Genomic DNA, 22451 nt, shown 5'->3' with positions numbered 1-22451 from the left:
TTAAAAAATGCTGAACATATTATATCCCAGGAACTTTAGCTAAATGAAAAACAAAAAAGCTTTAAAAAAACAGTCGATGTTGTTGATTTTTAGGCATAACTGTATTGGTACGAAATGATAAAAATTGAAACTAAAAATCCCATCGAACGATACACAAGATTATTATGTACATTGTAGATCTACTACTTAATTTCCATAAGGAAAATATCAGCAGAGATGTCTTATTATATATTAACCTTTCATGTTCTTCATACTGTAATGCTACCAATGGAACCACTGGCTGTTGATCTTCAAATAAAGAATTACTACACATTTTAACAATCATAAGACGTAATGATTTTGGTGGCAAATTTTGAAGTGTTATATCTACATATGATTTAAAGTGTCAGTAAAGGGCAATTTGAGAATCTTATGATAGCAGAGTATAAGTTTCATACCATTTTAAGACAAAGTTGTTGCTTCAAGATTATCTATAATTGCCTACCTGTTTCCGAAATATAGTCAATAAAGCGGGGAAATTGCCCCATCAAAATTCTACTTTTGGCTGTAACTTACCATAAAACAATATACATTATTTACTTTATAATATATAAATAAGAATATGTGGTATGATTGCCTTATACAACTTTCCACAAGAAACCAAGATTAATGATACAAAAATTAAAAACAGCTAAAGCTGTCAACATAAAATCTTATAAATAACCCCAGTTTCAAATTGGATAAAACTCATATGTGCCGACTAAATATTTCTAATTATGATATACTTTGTTAGCTCAATATTATAATAACTGACAATTATATAAACAAAACAAAACAAATCAACGATGCGTATGAATTTTCTAATTTTGTCATGTGAAAATTTTCATGTGCGGGAAAATATTTGAATGCCTTTGGTTTTTAGCAAACAATCGTAAGCCAAGTTTTTAAATATTCGAGATAAATAATATTTATAGTTTTAAATATCATCTTGTGTTTTTTTTAAAATAATTATTCATTTTATTTATTTACTGTCCAAAGTATACCTCCTGAGACGGTCTTACGAGCATTGTTTTTTGTGCACAAGTTTCCAAATTTAAGTTGGTTGTTCCTGGCCGGCAGAATCGGCCACCCAACCAAATGAAATATATTTCTCTGATTACGTTATATATATATATATGAACACGTATATATATGAACACGTTATACAAGGAAAGGAATTTTAATCAAATTGGATCGTCGATGATAGAGATTTTGTCAATATTTGTTATTCTACTTTTTAGCCTAAATATATAAGTGTCAGAAGTTAAGGTATACCATGTGTTTTATGTGCGTTTTAAAAATGTATTGATATCGATGCCTAATTTTTCGAAATTAAGATAGTAGACCACCTCATATCTATACATAACCTACTATATAGATATGGACAAAAATACAAGACAAATAAATCAATTGTTGAGTGTGGTTTATATCTGTATGTAGATGGCTTTGTGCCGGAAATCTACCAACATTCATGCATCACATATACCAATGTGTGGGATGTACCGTACATAGACCGATAAAAGATTTATAATATTTTGGAAGAAAGACATTTCAGTGACCTTACACAAACAGGATAAACATTAACCTATATCTGGTTATCTACAAACACAAGTTGTATATTTGTAATTCAATATAATAGTATGGAAACAATATATGTTACCTGTTCTTTTGTGGGTCTGATTAATTCGTATTTGGTTTTTAATAAAGACTGTCACCACAATAAACAGAATAACGAGAACAACTCCGCAAATCATAATGTAAATCTGGTCATTGGTCAGCGTTTCTGGAAATTAAAAAAAGAGAATATGATGATCTCATGTGCTCCGGAAAGGTAGGCAGACCCGTCACCACATGTGTACATCCGTCTTTGAAAGCTCCATAGATAGTGTCTTTACGTGAGCCTTATATTTAACAAATAAGGTTTTTAACTGCAAAAAAGTAAATTAACAAAAATACCGAACTGTAAGGAAAATTCAAAACGTAAATTCGATAATGTCAAAATCAAATGCTCAAAAACATTAAAAGAACTTTTCAATATTCAGAAATAGGTAATATTAATATCATAAAGAAACAAATAAATGATATAATCTAAAAATTAAAAAAAAAAGATACATAACCCAGAAATCGCAATACATTGATTAAGCATCAGCTATTCGTGAAACTCTTAGGACTACACGCAATCTAAATAAATATCGAGATGAAATCCGAATACAACCGATGGTTCTGGGACTCGTAAAGAAATATGAATATAAATAGACGGATAAGCACGTGCATTTATAATGACAATTTGTTTAAGTTTCTTTGAATTCGTATAATATCATCAAAAATGTTAATCATCATGTGTTTCTTTTTTTACCAAATTGAACCAATTTGAAACTGGATTATTATTTAAAAATTCCGCTTTGATAATTGTATGGAAAACAAATAAATAAACTTTATTTTTGTGTCTAAATCGTAGCTGTTGCCCATTTAAAACGTGTTACGAAGGGGTATATAGGTGTCAGACCACCAATTAAAAATCCCTATCTGTTCAACCAAATTTTGCAATTTTCACAGCTTTCTAAATATTTTACCTTAAGTTTAACTTCAAGGAAACCAGGTATATCCTGAATTGTACATGTATCACATTCTTACATGCCAATTTTCAACCAATGTTTAAAGTCTTGTAACAAATTTCTGATTTTGAAAAGACAGGTACTACCAAAATAACTCCCGGTTTTCTGGAAATCTTAAATTAGTGTACTATGTAGCGCATTAATCCTGAATTTTTAATGCAAACTCATAGACAAGTGAATTTTGGCTCAAAATGGTCTAAATATATTTCCCTTTCACCAAAAGTTTCATTTCTGCAAATTTGTTGGTTAGTTTAAGTAAACAATGACATCAAAAGCACTATTTTGTGTCAAAGTAGGACTACTTTTACATACGTTCTAAATTGGAGGGAGTAATTGGTGGTCTGACACCTATATATAATACAAGGAATGCAAATTATAGAAATTAAAGGAATTAATAAAACAAAAAATCAACTGAGCCCTAAGTCATCGTGTTATGAAGGGAAATACATATTATGATATATTCGAACAGATAACTTATACATTGTAGAATAAAACTATGAAGTGAGTATGCAATCATACTATTTACCAGTTGATGTATGTGTAGGTTCGTCTGTATATCCAGCAGGTTTTAATGAACTTATGTTGCTCTTTGATGAGGTTGACGTCTGAATTATTTTGGTGATGGCGGTACCGTCTTTAATTAAACCTACTAACAGACGTTTGTCTATTAGAACATCCATATATCCGTACTCATTTGTAACTACACAACTAAACTGACTATCATATAATATTGGTTCTTCTAATAAAAGATTGCTGGAAAATCCAGCAACTTGCACTTCTGTTTCGGATATTTTAAGAGCAATGATTGTCCTCATTAAGAAACTTCTATTAAGATGGAGACGTTTATCGTTTTCAAGCCAAACTATGGAAATGGGTTTTGGAACTGAATAAAACTTAACACTCAGCAATACACTGTCGTCTCTCTGAAGGTCTACATTCTGAGATGCAAGTATGGGAGATCCTGTAACAAGGAATAAGAGAAATATATATTGCAGTTAGGACATTCGATATTCTTGTAGATTTAAAAAAAAAAACAGACCTTATAATTGAACCATGATTGCAGAGAAAGTAATTTTATAGTATATCGGGGAAGTTTATTTCCAAAGATTGGTGAATTCTTAGTAATGTGAAGTTCAGAAAATGGTATAAAAAATTTCAGATATACATTTTTACATTTAAGACACCATTGTCATATTTTAAATTAGTGGGTAGACATTGTTAGCTCTTTACGAATGTATTGTATCAATCTTAATTGTTTAATGGTCGAACTGATTTTGATATATCAGCTTCATATTTGGAACATGGACTTTGTATATGCATATTCAGACTATACGCAACCAACTGGCAAAAATAAATTCTGACTTGACTTGTGATATGCAGTTTCTATAATGACTGCTTTAATTATATTCCATACTATTTTGAATGTTTTTTTATGTATGCAGGGACATCTTAATTCTCTATTTGACAAATGTTTAGATACAAATTATAAAAGTTGAGTTTGTCGTTATTGTACAAAACAACCAAACCAGCTTTTAATATAGGAAGTATACAAACCTTTTGGATAACATGATTGATGTTTTGAGAGACAAAAAAAAGAACTCCAATCCAAAGTGAAAAAGGGGAAGTCCACAAAAAACTGAGAAAAAAACTCTATCATTCAAATTATAGAAGAAATGATAATAAACTGCCATTTTCTTGACTTGACACACGAGCATTTGTCACAGAAAATGGTGAATTATACTTGTATCTAGCTAAACCTCGCAGTTTTGTGAAAGTAGTTTGTAATTCCGTCATATTAACAAAACAGACATATAAGGTTAATATATGAGTAATTGAGATCCACCAGCCCAGACTGTGTTAACATATACCACAGAGAAAATATACAACTACCTAAACAAATCAAACACACATCCATACAAAAAATCTATCAAAGACCCAAACAAAACAATGTGCAGAAGAAGGAAGTACTAAATTAAATTTGACAAAGAAGGTGACGTTAATTAACGAAAACGTTGTTTGCAGTTGATAGGTGATAAACAAAAATGCCAATAAAAAAAGTCGTAAAGATTTTCTTACCAAAGACAGCAACGGTTGCTGGGTATGTGGATGAATAAATCTTATTGTTTGAACTCCAGGTACAGGTATAATCCCCAATGTCTCGAAAATCACAGAAAGCTATTGTCAATGTTGATTTGTTTCCCAGTGTTATTCCGGATCGTTCCTCTAAACTGTTTCCTTTAATCGAATGAAGCCACATATTTGTCCAATTGGAGGAATCATTTAAATTTAAAAAGCATTGCAGTTCTATTGTAGACGAAACATTGCAGTTGATATTAAATGGATAGATGCTAACAACACGAGCTAAAATAAAATAATTAGATGTGATGTTGCTGATAATAAAACCAAAAGTATTATTTTGACAAATGCATGAAAATACAATTCCTATTTTGTATCTTACAAAGCCATTTCTTTTCACGAAAGACGTCAAAAAGGGATTGATTAAAGGATGTTTAAAACCTTTAATATCAAACACTTAAAAAGATTTACAGAACAAAATGATATAATTCTAAACTGATGTTACTAATCCTTTGATATTGACCCATGAATGGATAACAATTATTATTTGTACACTGGTAAAAATGCCACACATGTGAACATGCGTGACACATGCGTTTCACATGTGTGTCGCACGCATGTGAAAGAGACGTTTCATGCCACGCATGTGACACATGTGTGAAAAACGAATGTGATACGCATGATATACACATGTGATCATGTGTTTCACGTGTGAATCACATGTGTAGGAAAAAACACCTGTGACACATGCGTGATTTCTGCATTCAAAAGGCATGGTGCCTGTACTAAAAAAAATTCAAAATGTGTGATATGCATGATATACACATGTGATCATGCGTTTCACATGTGAATCATATGTGTACAAGAAATACACCTGTGATACATGCGTGATTTCTGCATGTAAAAGGCATTGTGTCTGTATTAAATATTTTTCAAAATGTCCTCCTATTTGTCTAATTATCATGGTTGTTGATATGTTTGTTAGTTCTCAGGTGCAGCAAAAGTGATTAGTATACATATAGTTAATATTATTGAAGTTTCATATTTATCCTGTTCTACCTATTGTGAATGCTTAATGAAGAAACATTTTATAAAAATCATCAGACTGCAATACAATTTGAACCTGATCTGTAACTTGTTAAACCAAAACTTAAATCAATATATAAGCTGAAGCATGACAAAAAAAAACCAAGAAAATGTGTGACAGTGTCACTATATAATATAGTACACTGATATTCTGCTCACACTTTTCATGTTCAGTATAGCACAAAGTCAGGGTCAAAACCTGAACTAGAAGCCATTATATCACTTATTTGTGTCAATTAAGTTGATTGGGCTTCAACTGCATCGCTAACTACATATACTGTGACCAACAACTTTAACCAAAATCCTTAAGTTAAAATAAGATGGACGAATGGACAGACAGACACACGCACCAAAAACACATACTACTCCTTGACTAACCTATTATTAATTGTCTTACTTGCAAAAGATGCCTATTTTTGTTTTAAAAGTTTTGCAGAAAAAAAGTAGTTTACTCAGCCCCATATTCATGTGCCTGTTTCAAGCCAGGGTTTCCGTAGTTGTCTAAAGTCTCATCCTAACTAAACATATTTCAAAAATTTGGTGTTAATAGCAGTGCTTTGATTGGTAGACTCTGGTCAATTAAGTAGATCATGACATTGTTTAGACACCTGTTTATTGTTGAGGACTGTATGTTAGCACCTTAATGCCTTTTATGTGCTTTTGTTGTTGTGTTGCTGTCTGATTGATTTATACCTCATATCACATTATATTGATAAATTGCAGTTATTTTTAACCATTTCCTTCTTATTTCAAAACAATTTGTTGACAAACAATAAGCATATACCATTAGAAGATTTCAAAGTTTGGCTGCATAATAAGCTAAAAATTCTTGTAATTTCAAATATTTATATAAAATTCAGTTTAAAACATGTGTTATTCATTTTAGACTATAATTGTCATTTGACACAATAATTTGAATTTGAATTGTATTATAATCTGAAAGTACTTGTGGTTGAAAAAATATACACAATATTTAATTCCATGTGTTTTAAATTTCTTGAATACATCATTCCCATATCATGACCACGTGTAAGAGTTCTATCCCGTATGGAATTGCTGTAATTGCTATTTGTATCCAAGGCTTCCTTCATACATTAGCACTTATCCTAGGCTTCTAAGATGTTGCTTGAATGATAAAATCATGTAATACATTATCAGCCATCAGACTCTTGGAATACAGTTGCTGTAATTAAAAAAAACCACTATATAACATCAAATATTGGCTTACCAATCAAGCAAAAATGATAACATGAATTAAATAAGTAATGATTTACCAAGCTTACATATATGTATTTAAATATCGTGTGAACAACTGTAGTGGAGAAATAATAGTTTTCTTTTTGCTATTTATCATGGTTGGTTTTTTTTGCTTATTGTCTTTTAAGTAAATCAGGCTGTAAGTTTTCTCTTTGGAATTGTTTTACATCTGTCATTCTATGATCTTTTATAGCTTGCTAAATTCTGTATTGGTTTTGCTTATTGTTGAAAGCTGTACATACATGTAAAGTGGTCTATAGTTGCTAACATTCAGTCATTTAGACTCTGATGGATAGTTGTCTCATTGGCAATAATACTACATATTATTTTTTTACTTTAATAAATGAATAATTAATAATGAAAACTAACTCTTTTCATGCATGTGTACTACACATTACCTGTATATATAATATATATGGCATTTGGACCTTAATGTAGACCAATTTAAAAACGGACCAAATTCCCCCAAAAAATAATACACGGTTTGATTCAGCATATTTAATAGAGAACTCTATGAATTCAAGAACAAAACCCCATTGAAATTGGTAAAAAAAAATAGAGGCTCTTAAGAGCCTGTGTTGCTCACCTTGGTTTATGTGCATATTAAACAAAGGAAACAGATGGATTCATCACAAAATTGTGTTTTCGTGATGATGATGTGTTTGTAGATCAACTTTTACTGATCATTTTTGTTACTGACAGTTTTCTCTATCTATAATGAACTTGGCCCTTTAGTTACAGAGGACACTATGTAAAAACTTACCAAAATTTACCAAATTAATGACAAATGTTAATCAAAGAGCTGAAAGCTCTGAAGAAAAATGACGCCACTGTCTCTAATATTGGGATAGTTTTTATGCAAGTCTTGATTTTCACATACCGTAATTAGTTTAACAATGCAACATGTATCGTGAGCATATAATTGATATTCGTATATGTGTGTGTGTGTGAAGTGAAGGTGACAACTGGCTGTTTTTTAAGACAAATGAATAGGTCAAGACTAGCTGAATTGTACAAATAAATACCGTAGAAAGGCATGTATATTTCTCACTGGTACATAGTCTGAATCTGGGTCCGTTCGCTTCCATTCACGTTTGCGCCCACTCATTTTCACCCCTTTCACTTTCACACCCTACATGTTCGCACCCAATCTTAATTGGTTTTGTGTTTAATAACTCTGTAAGCAAGTGTTTTCTTATAAGTATAATTGTTGTCATTGTCTCAAAATAAAGTGAGACAGCAATTTTTTTTTTGTGTTGAATAAATCTTAATCATGTTTTGGATAAGGTATTGCTAAAAATAATAATAATCCTTTCTAAATAAAGTGGTATTTTGTCAACGTTTTATTTTGTGTTGAATAACTCTTAATCATGTTTTGGTTAGTGTATTGCTATAACTTGTTTCATTGACTTGTTTCAAAATGAAGTGAGATTCTGACTATGTTTGTTTCTGCGTGTTGAATAAATTTTATCATGTTTTGGTTATATTAGTGGATTGCTATATTTTGGTTTCTATGTTTTATTGTTTCGTTGTTTCAGATCAATGGGACCAAGCTGTTAAAAACAATTATCTTTTGTGTTTTTTCCTTTAAAATCTTCAATGTTTTACTCATACCAAGCTATAAATACATTCAGTATTCACACCAAAGCAATTTAAAACAACAACCATGATTTTCCAATTATTCAACTTGAATTTGAATTAAAATTGGGCGTGAATGAGTGGAGTGTGAATGTGCGAACGTGTAGGGTGCGAAAATGTATTGGGCACAAACAGACCTGATACCACACAGTCTGAACCCCCTTCTCCCACAAAATATTAAGTAAATAATCTTTTTGTTACTGCTATCAAAGGTCTAATGAAACTCAGATAGTTTCAAACATTTGTCAAAGAATTCTAGTCAAACTGGCACCTAGTTAAATTGGCACCTGGACAAATCAGCACCTGGTTAAAATCGACACCTGATATAGTCAATTTGTCACCCATGTTAAATATATATTTTTAACAGTATTTTAAGCAATAGGGTAAAAATAAGAAAGGGGTTGCCAGAATTTTTTTCAGTATTTAAGCAAAAAGAGTTAAATACTAACTTTCACATTTTTGGGTGTTCATGTACATTTTGTATATATTTATTTTTCTCAACTAATGACTTTTTTGGTGTTTTTTAATGATATATATATATATTAGTAGTCCAAATAATTATTACGTCTGGCAAGGCTTTTTTAAATTTTATTCTGGAACACGTTCCTATGACCGCAAGGCTATGTTAATTTTTTTTCTGGGACGCCTTCCTACGAACGTCGTAGGAAGGCGTCCCAGAAAAATAATAAAATAGCCTTGCCAGACGTCATAATTATTTGGACTAATACATGAGATATTGTGTATTTTTCTGCATTATTTTAACCAGTTGAGCATTTTACAGGATTGTTGGTTTAATGCTGTTTAAACTTTACTGAAAAACAAACACCTTAAATTTGCTAATTATTTGGCATGAAAGTTTGATTTATTGAAAGGGACTAATAGTTTTCCATTTTATTTTAATAATTGACTTGTTTTTACAATTACACAAATTGTCTAATTGTTAAAACAACAGCTTTGGTAAGGGCTTCGTTGTTTACCTTTATACACTACATATTCACTTTCGTTTCGTGGTTTACCAAAATACACAACAACATATTCACTATGTACTTGGTAACAGTAATTAATTAATTGAATAGAAAATATTATAACAAATATTATTGGATGCCGAATTGACGTCGAATAGGTGCCGATTTGACTAGATGCCAATTTAACCAGGTGCCGACTTGACTTGTACGTTTCAATTCCTCTGCGATCGTTTGCGGTATTTTCTTGAGAAAACCTATTTTCCATCATCAAAGAGAAGAAGAAACTGCTTTAAAATGATTCTGGAACGCTTCATGATTGTTAAAATAAGTTTAATTCACTCAAAAACAATTTTAAAACTTGCGATTAAACAGGAAGTTTCCAAAGCACGTGTAAAAGAAGAAATTAACCGGTGAGAGTGGAAATCCGTATATGACAGATATCCCTATAGTACGACTTTGAAAGTAAAACAGTTCAATCCTTTTGTAAAACAATCTTTAATATACCTATCACATTAATGTTTGAAGGGTCTTAAGCTTATTCAAACCATATAAGTCGGTATGAAACACCAAAACGGAATGAACAATAACCGATTACGTTTTGTAGTTTACAAATTCTAAAACTGGTTCCCGTCAAACTACAACACTTTGTTCGAGTGTAGTGGAATACAAGCAAAAACCAGTGTAAACTGGGTCCTGGCTGATTTATTACTACACAATGATGCATAATGATAACACAAGCAGATTCCAGTTTGTATGGAAAATAGGAAATACGAAACCAAGCGCGGTAGGCAGAGAAATGTAATGAAGTTCAGGTCGGCAGTTATGGAACAATGACTGCGTCATTTTCCAAAAAATGACTATAAAGGGCAATAACTCCTTAAGGGGTCAACTGACCATTTTGGTAATGTTTGACTAATAATTTGTAGATCTTAATTTGCTGAACATTATTGCTGTTTACAAGTTATCTCTATCTATAATAGTATTCAAGATAATAACCAACCAGATGCTCCGCAGGGCGTAGCTTTATACGACCGCAGAGGTTGAACCCTGAACAGTTGGGGCAAGTATGGACACAACATTCAAGCTGGATTCAGCTCTAAATTTGGATTGTGATTAAATAGTTGACACAGCATAGGTTTCTGACACAGAATGAATGTGTTCTAATGAACTTAAAATTTTTGTTTTCTCTTAGAGCAATTCACTATGTTGTTGAATATTAATCCTCTCAAAAAAATGTTTGAAGAAATTTTCTTTTTTATTTATGAAATTTCAAATGAGAAAAATTGAACCCAATTTTTTTAATCACATTCCCCTTTCCCTTATTCCAAAACTAATCTCAATTAAAATTTCTAATGGAGTTTGCAACAATAACTACTCATTTAAATACATCATAAAATATTAAGATGTAAAAAAACTGCTTGTTATCACTGAATGGTAAATATTATTTTAATTTATCAGTTGGTAGTAAAAAGTGAATATACATTGTATATTGTATATAACAAAGATTTAAGTTGATTCTGGACAAAGAAAGATAACTCCAATTAAAAAAAATCTTGCTATTGCACAATATTTTGCAATTAGATATTTCTTGCTTACTATTCTGGACAAAGAAAGATAACTCTAATTAAAAAAAAATTTGCTATTTCACAATATTGTGCAATTAGATATTTCTTGCCATTGCGCAATACTGTGCAATTGAAAAGACTTGCTATTGCACAATACTTAATATAATAATTTTGGATCCTGATTTGGACCAACTTGAAAACTGGGCCCATAATAAAAAATCTAAGTACATTTTTGGATTCAGCATATCAAAGAACCCCAAGATTTCAATTTTTGATAAAATCAGACTAAGTTTAATTTTGGACCCTTTGGACTTTAGTGTAGACCAATTTGAAAACAGGACCAACCAGATGCTCCGCAGGGCGTAGCTTTATACGACCGCAGAGGTTGAACCCTGAACGGTTGGGGCAAGTATGGACACAACATTCAAGCTGGATTCAGCTCTAAATTTGGATTGTGATTAAATAGTTGACACAGCATAGGTTTCTGACACAGAATGAATGTGTTCTAATGAACTTAAAATTTTTGTTTTCTCTTAGAGCAATTCACTATGCTGTTGAATATTAATCCTCTCAAAACAAGAATGTGTCCTCAGTACACGAATGCCCCACTCGCACTATCATTTTCCATGTTCAGTGGACCGTGAAATTGGGGTAAAAACTCTAATTTGGCATTAAAATTAGAAAGAACATATCATAGGGGACATGTGTACTAAGTTTGAAGTCGATTGGACTTAAACTTCATCAAAAACTACCTTGACCAAAAACTTTAACCTGAAGCGGGACAGACGGACGGACGAACGGACAGACGAACGGACAGACGGATGGACGCACAGACCAGAAAACATAATGCCCCTCTACTATCGTAGGTGGGGCATAAAAATGTTTGAAGAAATTTTCTTTTTTATTTATGAAATTTCAAATGAGAAAAATTGAACCCAATTTTTTTAATCACATCCCCCTTTCCCTTATTCCAAAACTAATCTCAATTAAAATTTCTAATGGAGTTTGCAACAATAACTACTCATTTAAATACATCATAAAATTTTAAGATGTAAAAAAAAACTGCTTGTTATCACTGAATGTTATTTATTATAATTTATCAGTTGGTAGTAAAAAGTTAATATACATTGTATGTTGTATATAACAAAGATTTAAGTTGATTCTGGACAAAGAAAGATAACTCCAATTAAAAAAAAATCTTGCTATTGCACAATATTTTGCAATTAGATATTTCTTGCTTACTATTCTGGACAAAGAAAGATAACTCTAATTAAAAAAAAAATTGCTATTTCACAATATTGTGCAATTAGATATTTCTTGCCATTGCGCAATACTGTGCAATTGAAAAGACTTGCTATTGCACAATACTTAATATAATAATTTTAGATCCTGATTTGGACCAACTTGAAAACTGGGCCCATAATAAAAAATCTAAGTACATTTTTGGATTCAGCATATCAAAGAACCCCAAGATTTCAATTTTTGTTGAAATCAGACTAAGTTTAATTTTGGACCCTTTGGACTTTAGTGTAGACCAATTTGAAAACAGGACCAAAAATGAAGAATCTACATACACAGTTAGATTTGGTATATCAAAGAACCTCATTTATTCAATTTTTGATGAAATCAAACAAAGTTTAATTTTGGACCCCGATTTGGACCAACTTGAAAACTGGGCCAATAATCAAGAATCTAAGTACATTTTTAGATTCAGCATATCAAAGAACCTAACTGATTCATTTTTTGTCAAAATCAAACTAAGTTTAATTTTGGACCCTTTGGACCTTAATGTAGACCAATTTGAAAACGGGACCAAAAGTTAAGAATCTACATACACAGTCATGACAGTTAGATTCGGCATATCAAAGAACCCCAATTATTCAATTTTGATGAAATCAAACAAAGTTTAATTTTGGACCCTTTGGGCCCCTTATTCTGTTGGGAACAAGACTCCCAAAATCAATACCAACCTTCCTTTTATGGTCATAAACCTTGTGTTTAAATTTCATAGATTTCTATTTACTTATACTAAGGTTATGGTGCGAAAACCAAGAAAAATGCTTATTTGGGTCCCTTTTTGGCCCCTAATTCCTAAACTGTTGGGACCTAAACTCCCAAAATCAATACCAACCTTCCTTTTGTAGTCATTAACATTGTGTTTAAATTTCATTGATTTCTATTTACTTAAACTAAAGTTATTGTGCGAAAACCAAGAATAATGCTTATTTGGGCCCTTTTTTGGCCCCTAATTCCTAAACTATTGAAACCTAACCTCCTAAAATCAATCCCAACCGTTCTTTTGTGGTCATAAACCTTGTGTCAAAATTTCATAGATTTCTATTAACTTAAACTTAAGTTATAGTGCGAAAACCAAGAAAATGCTTATTTGGGCCCTTTTTGGCCCCTAATTCCTAAAATGTTGGGACCAAAACTCCCAAAATCAATACCAACCTTCCTTTTGTGGTCATAAACCTGGTGTTAAAATTTCATAGATTTCCATTCACTTTTACTAAAGTTAGAGTGCGAAAACTAAAAGTATTCGGACGCCGGCCGACGCCGACGCCGACGCCAACGTGATAGCAATATACGACGAAAAATTTTTCAAATTTTGCGGTCGTATAAAAACGGCTAAATTTCTTTAAAAATTACCAATTGGGGGGCAGTAACCCAACAACCAGTTGTCCAATTCATCTGAAAATTCCAGGGCAGATAGATATTGACTAGATAAACAAGGAAACCCCTTGTAAGATTTGCTTTAAATGCTTTGGTTTCAGAGTTATAAGCCAAAATCTACATTTTACCCCTATGTTCTATTTTTAGCCATGGTGGCCATCTTTGTTGGTTGGCGGGGTCACCGCACACAATTTTTAAACTATACCCTTATTATGATTTTGGCTAAGTTTTGTTGAATTTGGTTCAGTAGTTTCAGAGGAGAAGATTTTTGTAAAAGATAACAAACATTTATGAAAAATTGGTAAAAAAAATGACTATTAAGGGCAATATCTCCTTAAGGGGTCAACTGACCATTTTGATCATGTTGACTTATTTGTAGATCTTACTTTGCTGAACATAATTGCTGTTTAAAGTTTATCTCTATCTATAATAAATTTCAAGATAATAACCGAACACAGACAAAGTTTCCTTAAAATTACCAATTCAGGGGCAGCAACCCAACAACCCATTGTCTGATTTATCTGAAAATTTCAGGGCAGAGAGATCTTGACCTAATAAACAATTTAACCCCCATGTCAGATTTGCTCTAAATGCTTTGAGTTCAGAGTTATTAGCCAAAATATACATTTTACCCCTATGTTTTATTTTTAGCCATGGTGGCCATCTTGATTATTTTGGCGGGTGACGGGACACAATTTTAAAACTAGATACCCCAATGATGATTGTGGCCAAGTAGTTTCAGAGAAGATTTTTGTAAAAGTTTACGGACGACGGATGCAAAGTGATGAGAAAAGCTCACTTAAGACAGGCACGGATCCATACGGCATAGGGAGGTTCCCTTTATTTTTAGACGATCAATGCATTTGAATGGAGACATGTAATTGGATCCCCCCCACACTTTCTTTTAAATGACTGGATCAGCCCCTGTTTAAGGGCCAGGTGAGCTAAAAAGCAATTTATACAAAGAATTAGAAAAGTATTGTTTTGGCCCCTTTTTCATAAACAGTTTGTGCCATAACCCCCAAAATCAATCCCAACCTTCCTTTTTTGGTATGGAACCTTGTGGTACAATTTCAGAAAGATCCATACACTTACACACAAGTAATTGTCTGGAACCTAGGAAAAATACTTATTTTGACCCCTGTTGGGCTCCTTGTTCCTAAACTGTTGGGACCATAACCCCAACATCAATCCCAATCTTCCTTTTGTGGTTTCAAACCTTGTGTTTATATTTCATAGAGATCCATTCATTTAAACTAAGGTTACTGTCAGGAAACTAAGTGTCTTCGGACGATGCTTACAAAGATGACAAAGAACACCAAATTTTTAAGGCGGTCATATAAAAATGGAATGTCTATAGCTCTATAGATGCATTCTGTTAACATCTAGCTACAAAATTTGTCATTTATCTTCCATAGGGGTATAACTCAAAACTCCAAATGCTCTGCAAATTGTTTATTTGCACTACTTTTTTGATTATCTCTGCTGCGGAAGTTCATTATGGTTGAAATTTGGTATGAATGTTTGTAAACTTTACAAATGAAAATCAAAGTGCACAGAAACCTCTTGGTATTGTATGGAGGGACATATATTTTTAAGGAGTTTTAACTATAAGAAAAAGTACAGGGTTCCAATGTCCCCTGCATGGCACATAGTTTGTTTATTCAAAGTATATTAAAGCAATAACCTAAAAAAAAACATGTTTTGTTCTTAAAACCTAGGAACTACCACAATGGATTTCCCTTTTTTGAAATTGCCTTGGAATTCAGTATTTTTGTATTAAAATTTAAATACTGTATTTTTGCATTAAATACCTCAACAAATACATACCAGTTACATATACTGTAGCTATAGCATCTCCTCTATATCTAATCCTGTCGCCAATTTCATTTAAACATATAATGTATACATATAGCTTCCACTTCCACTGACATCTGAGGAGCTAATACTGAAAATTTAAATTCCTGTGATTATCATATAAAACCTGAACCTGATGCACTATCTTCCAATAAAAATAAATTGACAATAAAGTTCTCCTTTGGTTAAGAGAAAGAAAAAAAGTGATTTTTTTATATATTATAACCAATATATACTGAACATGGTAATTGGAACATCACTAGTTTTCTGGATTTAAATATTGCTCGTTTTGACAGGATCTTTTACAGCTGACTCTATAGTATGGTTTTGTTCACTGTTGAGACCCTAAAATTTATAGCATCCTTTTCATTTCGACTACTAGTCTAGTGAAAAGTTTTCTTGTTGACAATCCAACCACAATCTCTTTTCATAAATTCAGCTTATTTTTAAAATATTAAAAAAATTTAATCTGCGACAATAATTTATAAACTTTATTTATTTAATATATAAGGTAAATTGATCAACACTAAGAAGCAATATTAAAAAAAAAACCTGTCATTGTCATTTTAACTCCAATGACAATCAATGTACAGTGATGTATATGTGCAGGACTCAAAACTACATGTATCACATATCAAAACTCAGCTTAAAACATGAAGGCATATAGAAAACAAGAATGTGTCCCTAATACACGGATGCCCCATCCTCATTATCATTTTTTTATGTTAAGTGGACCGTGAAAATATGGTAAAACTCTAATTTGGCATTTAAATTAGAAAGATTATATCATAGGGAACATGCGTACTAAGTTTCAAGTTCTTGGACTTCAACTTCATCAAAACCTACCTTGACCAAAAACTTTGACATGACGGACGGACAGACAGACGAACAAACAAACGCACAGACTAAAAAACATAATGCCCATAAAAAGTCAGTATAACTGATTTTCAACAGTTTTCAAAAGTTTTAAACCCTTAATTTAAGCAAAAATATACATTGGATAGGCCAGTCTACCTAGGTAGGCTTGTAATGCAGATGCTACCTTGGAAAGATAGAAAAATAAGCAACAGTGTACATGTACAATTATACTTAAAACATAAGTTACCAGTACATCAAATTATCAAAATTAACTGCAATTCTACAGATGAACATACTTTGATATCTGTTCTTTTTTCAGGACATTCACACCTACATGTATAGTACATGTTCACCAGTGGTTTTAATACTGTACTTTCCATTCTTTTGGTAACAAGCTAAAATTGTAAATCTAAATTATTTAATCAAGAAGTCCAGACAAAAACTAGATGTGCATTGTAGTATGAACATGTTGAACTGATGCTCACTAATTTATACCTTTACTATATATACTTTTTCTTTTGAGTGAATGCAAACAACATGTAAGCAAACAACAGAAAGAAGATCAACAGGTGAACAGCATCTTACATGTAGCTAAAAAATACATTTACAGTATGAACTTTCTGATTTTAATTGATATATTTTGTTGTATAGAGTTAAAAAATCATTTCAGGCATTAATTACCATCAGATGTTTATTAGATCTTGTTTTGCTGTTAAAATACACCATTTTCATATACATGATATAGGAAAGATTAAAGTCATGTTCGAACGTAGCACGTTGTCATTTCTGTTATAATCCATATACAATGTATCATGTATATCCGGCATTTAACAAAAGAACAACCTTTCATGTATCTTGCAGCATGCCAATAGATTTTCTGTCAAAAAGCATGTTTTGTGTGTGTTTTTGTTAGTCAATAGATGTCTTTCTTCTTTGTATACATGGTATAGATCTGATGAGTTAATCCCTTTTCACATCATGTACAAGGACTGAGGTTATGTATGTGCCTGTTTCAAGTCATGAGCCTGTAATTCAGTGGTCGTTTGTTTATGTGTTAATGTTACATATTTGTTTTTCGTTCATATTTTTTATATAAATAAGGCCGTTACTTTTCTCATTTGAATTGTTTTACAGTTTTATTTCAGGGCCTGTTATAGCTGACTATGTGGTATAGGCTTTGCTCATTGTTGAAGGCTGTACGATGATCTATAGTAACTATGGTTAATTTCTGTGTCATTTTGGTCTCTTGTGGACCATCGTCTCATTGGCAATCATACCACATCTTCTTTTATATATATATATATAAAGGTGGGTTTATTTTGGCACCACAAACTGTTAACTATATAGTCCAGCCCTAATCACATCCTGCATATTAGTATGTGCCTGTCCCACGTCAGGAGTTTGTAATTCAGTGGTGCAGGTTTTCCTTTAATTTGTTGTTAAGTCTGTTAGTATTCTTGTTTGAATTGTTTTTACACATTTTTTATTTTCATTTAATAGGGTCTTTTATATAGCTGATTTCTGTAAATTCAGAAATTATTGCAAGGTTTTTATTATTGCTAAAATGCGACAGAGTTGTAAACGCAATAATTTAAACTCACATTTAAAAATATTTTATATGAATTTAACAGGATTTTTCTCAAAATCGAAAAAATTAAAATCGCATTTAAGACAAATTAGCAATAATAAATGCATACATTAATTTCAGAATTTACAGTATATGGTATAATGTATGGGCTTTGCTCATTGTTAAAGGATGTATGGTGACATATATAGTTGGTAACAAATTGATGTCATTTGATCTCTGTTTTTTTTCATTAGTGTAAGGCCATGGATAATTAATTGTTGGTTTCCCCTAACATGAGAATTTTTTGTAAACCCGGCAGGCAGCTTTTTTTGTGACCATGCATACTTTTAGGAGATAACTGTATTGTTTTTTAAGCTCCGACGGCATCAATTGTGGATTTGATGGTCGCAAATTAAGTTTACTGGCGACGGGTTAGTTAAGTAATGTTTTCTCCAATAAATGCAAACATTAAATAATACATGTAGTAAATAAGTGATTCTAATGCAATTTTTATCCTACAATTGGCTAAAGTTTATATAATTACCGTCAATTCCACAGCTAACCAGCATGACCAGGGATAACTAATGAGGGATCTGAATTTTGAATTGATTGGATTACTACATGTACATGTTGTCATTAATAGAACAACACCATCTTAAATTCGCCGTTTTACAGTTATTTTATTCGAATTGGTATCAAAGAGGTTCCAATTTGAACGTTTTCATTTCTATGAAGATTCAAGTCACATAATGACATTTAGCCATGACTTACAAAATGTAAGTTCTTTGCGCAAAATTCATTCATGAAGTTTTGGGGATTTTTTTTGTACTAGTATGTCAAATTTTATATACATTTTTTCAAGCTCTAACATCATGAACATACTATTTCTTTTTGTTATGCATTAGAATCGGAATAACAGTACAGTAGTTGAAGATTTGCCACCGTCCATTGTTGATTTGATGACCGAAAATGCAGTTTTACTGACGACAATTATTTTTTTTTTAACCTGGGCCACACTGTCAGACTTAATATTTTTTTTTAGAGGGGGTGGGGGAGGGGGATCCCCTTTTTTGGCTGATCAATGCATTTGAATGGGGACATATAGTTGGAACCCTCAGGCCCCCTTTGTCCTGGGTTGGGAACTCCTCTTTTTAAATGGCTGGATCCGCCCCCGTGATTTTATCCCATTACTGGATATCACACAAGTCCCTGTAAAATTTTAACGTCACAATACAAAATATATGATGCCACATGTACAATGGAAAAGTGTATGTTGTATGCGTCAAAATTTCAAGCGGCCGGGTCAGCCGGGATTAGCGATAAGATGTATAACCACTTGATTTTCAAGGGTTTGGGTAGTCCAAATAATTATGACGTCTTGAAAGGCTATTATAATTTTTTTCTTTGACGCCTTACATCAACATTATAATAGCCTTTCAAGACGTCATAATTATTTGGACTAGGGTTTGGGTAGTTATTTATAGCTATTTGGACTAGGTTTTTTTGGGGGAAAAAGGGGGGAGGGCTGGCTAGGATGAAAATGTTATCCTGCATTGTCCATTGTTGTCAAACATGTCAAAGTAACCCTTTTTTTTATCCTGGCTTTTATATTCAATTTCAATCAAACCCCCACCACCCACTGAATTGTATCCAATTCAATACAAATGGTGGCATAGACTATAAGCTCCCTCAACATGAGTTCAGCGATTTAAAAAAAAAGAAGGTCCTGTTGTTAAAAAAGTGGGGCGTTTTACCAGAATGTAGGACAGAAAGTCACAGGACAAAAAGTCAATGACAAAAAGTCACGGACAAAAAGTCACAGGACAAAAAGTCACAATTAATTTTTTCTGATTATTTTCTTTGAATAAAAAACATTTATTCTACAAAAATATTTTTGTATTTTTCTTGAACTATTGTATATTAACCAACTTTGTAAACAAAATTTTCAAAAAAATATCAAAGATGATCAAATAATTGTTAAAAAAAACAAAATGTCAAAGTGGCTTGGCACCTAAATAAAGGCAACAGTAGTATACCGCTGTTCAAAACTCATAAATCCATGGGCAAAAAACAAAATCGGGATTACAAACTAAATGGCTTCATGGTGCCAAAATATCTTTCTTTTGCATGATTAAAATTAAATAAATCTTCATTTTTTAAATATAATGACACATTTCCTAAACTTTAATATGAATATATGACTGTATTAAAAAGTAAATATTTCAAGATATTTCTCTTATATATTCAAACAATTGTCAAAAGATTATTTGTGACTTTTTGTCCTGTGACTTTTTGTCCCACCAAATTTGTGTCTTTATGTCCTGTGTCTTTATGTCCTGTGACTTTTTGTCCTGTGATTTTCTGTCCGTTTACCTTTTACCAGTGGGGCGAGTTGACTTGCTTCCGTTTTAAAACTTTTTGTAAATTTTTGACTGATTTTCTGGTTTACATGCATGACATGAACACAGTGACTCCTATGTTTTTCATGAAGGTATAATACTATCATCTTCCTAAAAAATGTGCATGATTATGATGGGAGTCTATGATATTTACCTTTCATAATATTTTGACATTTGGCCATTACGCTTTCCCATGGTCATGATGGTCCACTGTGTGATGGTCCAAGTACTCAAACAATACACTGCCTACACTTTCTAAAATGTATGTTTCGTTCCCCGATTTCTTCCAGTTAATCGACAATGCAACCCATTTCAATATATCTGTTTACAATAGCTTTGTGAACCATCTGTTTCAATCTTTGTATCATCCTTTCAAACAGTAAAATCAGCAGACGAGCGTCCTTTTGCGTCATAGTATAAAAACCGGCCACGGTGAAAGATTTCCCGGTTTCCGTATTCGACGCGCATTTACGTCTAATGAGATAAGAGAGTTAGTCTGGAATCGAGAATGGAAAATTAAATAAGAACATCTTTTGTTTTATAATTTTTAACTCTGACATGAACTATGCAAACATTTTCAACACAATCTTCTCATTATATTCAACGAAAAGCTCACCAGTTCTTATCATCACATGTTTGTCAATAAACGGTAAGTATTAAAGTAAGTAAGTAAGTAAGTAACTAAGTAAGTAATTTTTATTGGTTTAAAATCCAAAATCACAGGATTGATACCAAGAGAATACAAATTTGTTATACACAAACATACAAACATATATATATCATACCAAATTTATAAACATTATATGCCGTTGCGGAGGTGGTACCACAAAGTTATTTAGTGCTTAATAGAGCATTTCTAGAAATGTACATGTCGCTTATAAATTTAACAATAATTCTAATTATATCAGTCTCAACACACGTATACAAAAATTTAAATCTTGCTTCATTAGTCATATTGAAAAAAGAGGGAGTATGAACAATCAAATCAAAGGTTTACTTACTAAATTTGCCGTCACTTGAAATATTCTAAAACATTATAGGTTGCCACATGTTGAGCAGGAAGCTCCCGATGAAGTTCGTAACTGTTTTCTCAGTTCTTTAGTTCCCTCACAATGCCGGGAAGACAGCAACATTTATATTTACGTTCCCCTTAAGTTATAGATAGAATAGAGAAATTGGGGACATTTTATATTTCCCATGTTATAAACTTTGAAAGAACACAAGCATGTGTAACTTTTGACAACACTAGTCTAAGAAGGTGGTCAAACGTGAAGGTGGTAAGTTTATAACAGTAAACCCACCATCAAGTGCTTGCTAAAAACTAAAGAGGGCCCTCATGGGGTTTTTGATTATGTGATTACTTGGCCGGTTTTTTTAATGATTATTTGATTATTAAGCCAAATATTTCATGATTATTTGATTACCTAGGACTGTATTTTTAGTTTATGATTATTTGATTACTAAAGATAAGCAAATATTTAATGATTATGTGATTATATTGGCAAAAAATGGTGATTATGTGATTACTAGGACCCCCCCCCCCCCCCCCCATGAGGGGCCTCACTAAACAGAGGCAGGTTATTATGCCCTTTGCTTTTATCCAAAACAAAAGATGAAGAAATGTATGATCAAGTTATATGGTTACAGGTATATTATTCTATACATTGAACAAGGTTTAAGCCTACGGGAGGCCCAGGAAGTATTAGACGATCTTAGACTAAGTGACTGGTGTTTGTTGTGATTTAAACACGATAGTAGTGTTTCTTTCCCCTTAAACCTTATGAGCCGCATCGCCGACTGACAGGATAGATTACCGTAGACCTCAATGACAAATACTCTGAAACTTTTTCAAGTACATTCTATATGCTCATGTGTAT

General features: G+C 32.1%; 1 protein-coding gene and 1 long non-coding RNA gene across 2 annotated transcripts in view; both read right to left on the bottom strand.

Annotated features, from left to right (window-relative positions):
• The window catches only part of LOC139517766 (hemicentin-1-like), a 29020-nt gene that overhangs the window by 616 nt on the left and 5953 nt on the right, over positions 1–22451 (bottom strand). The window contains exons 6-9 of the mRNA XM_071309154.1: positions 4710–4994; positions 3160–3594; positions 1679–1801; positions 237–288 (exon numbers count right to left, since the gene is read on the bottom strand). Coding sequence (XP_071165255.1) covers positions 237–288; positions 1679–1801; positions 3160–3594; positions 4710–4994 — 895 coding nt within the window. The remainder of the gene's footprint in view (positions 1–236; positions 289–1678; positions 1802–3159; positions 3595–4709; positions 4995–22451) is intronic.
• LOC139517769 (uncharacterized) lies at positions 6622–20784 on the bottom strand. The gene is made up of 4 exons (XR_011663198.1): positions 20729–20784; positions 16905–17003; positions 15724–15841; positions 6622–6978 (listed from the first exon to the last, which is right to left on the bottom strand). It is a non-coding gene; the product is annotated as an uncharacterized lncRNA (long non-coding RNA).

The sequence above is a fragment of the Mytilus edulis genome, chromosome 3 (assembly GCF_963676685.1).
Source record: "Mytilus edulis chromosome 3, xbMytEdul2.2, whole genome shotgun sequence".
Taxonomy (NCBI): domain Eukaryota; kingdom Metazoa; phylum Mollusca; class Bivalvia; order Mytilida; family Mytilidae; genus Mytilus; species Mytilus edulis.
This window is presented reverse-complemented; position numbering and strand designations above follow the sequence as displayed.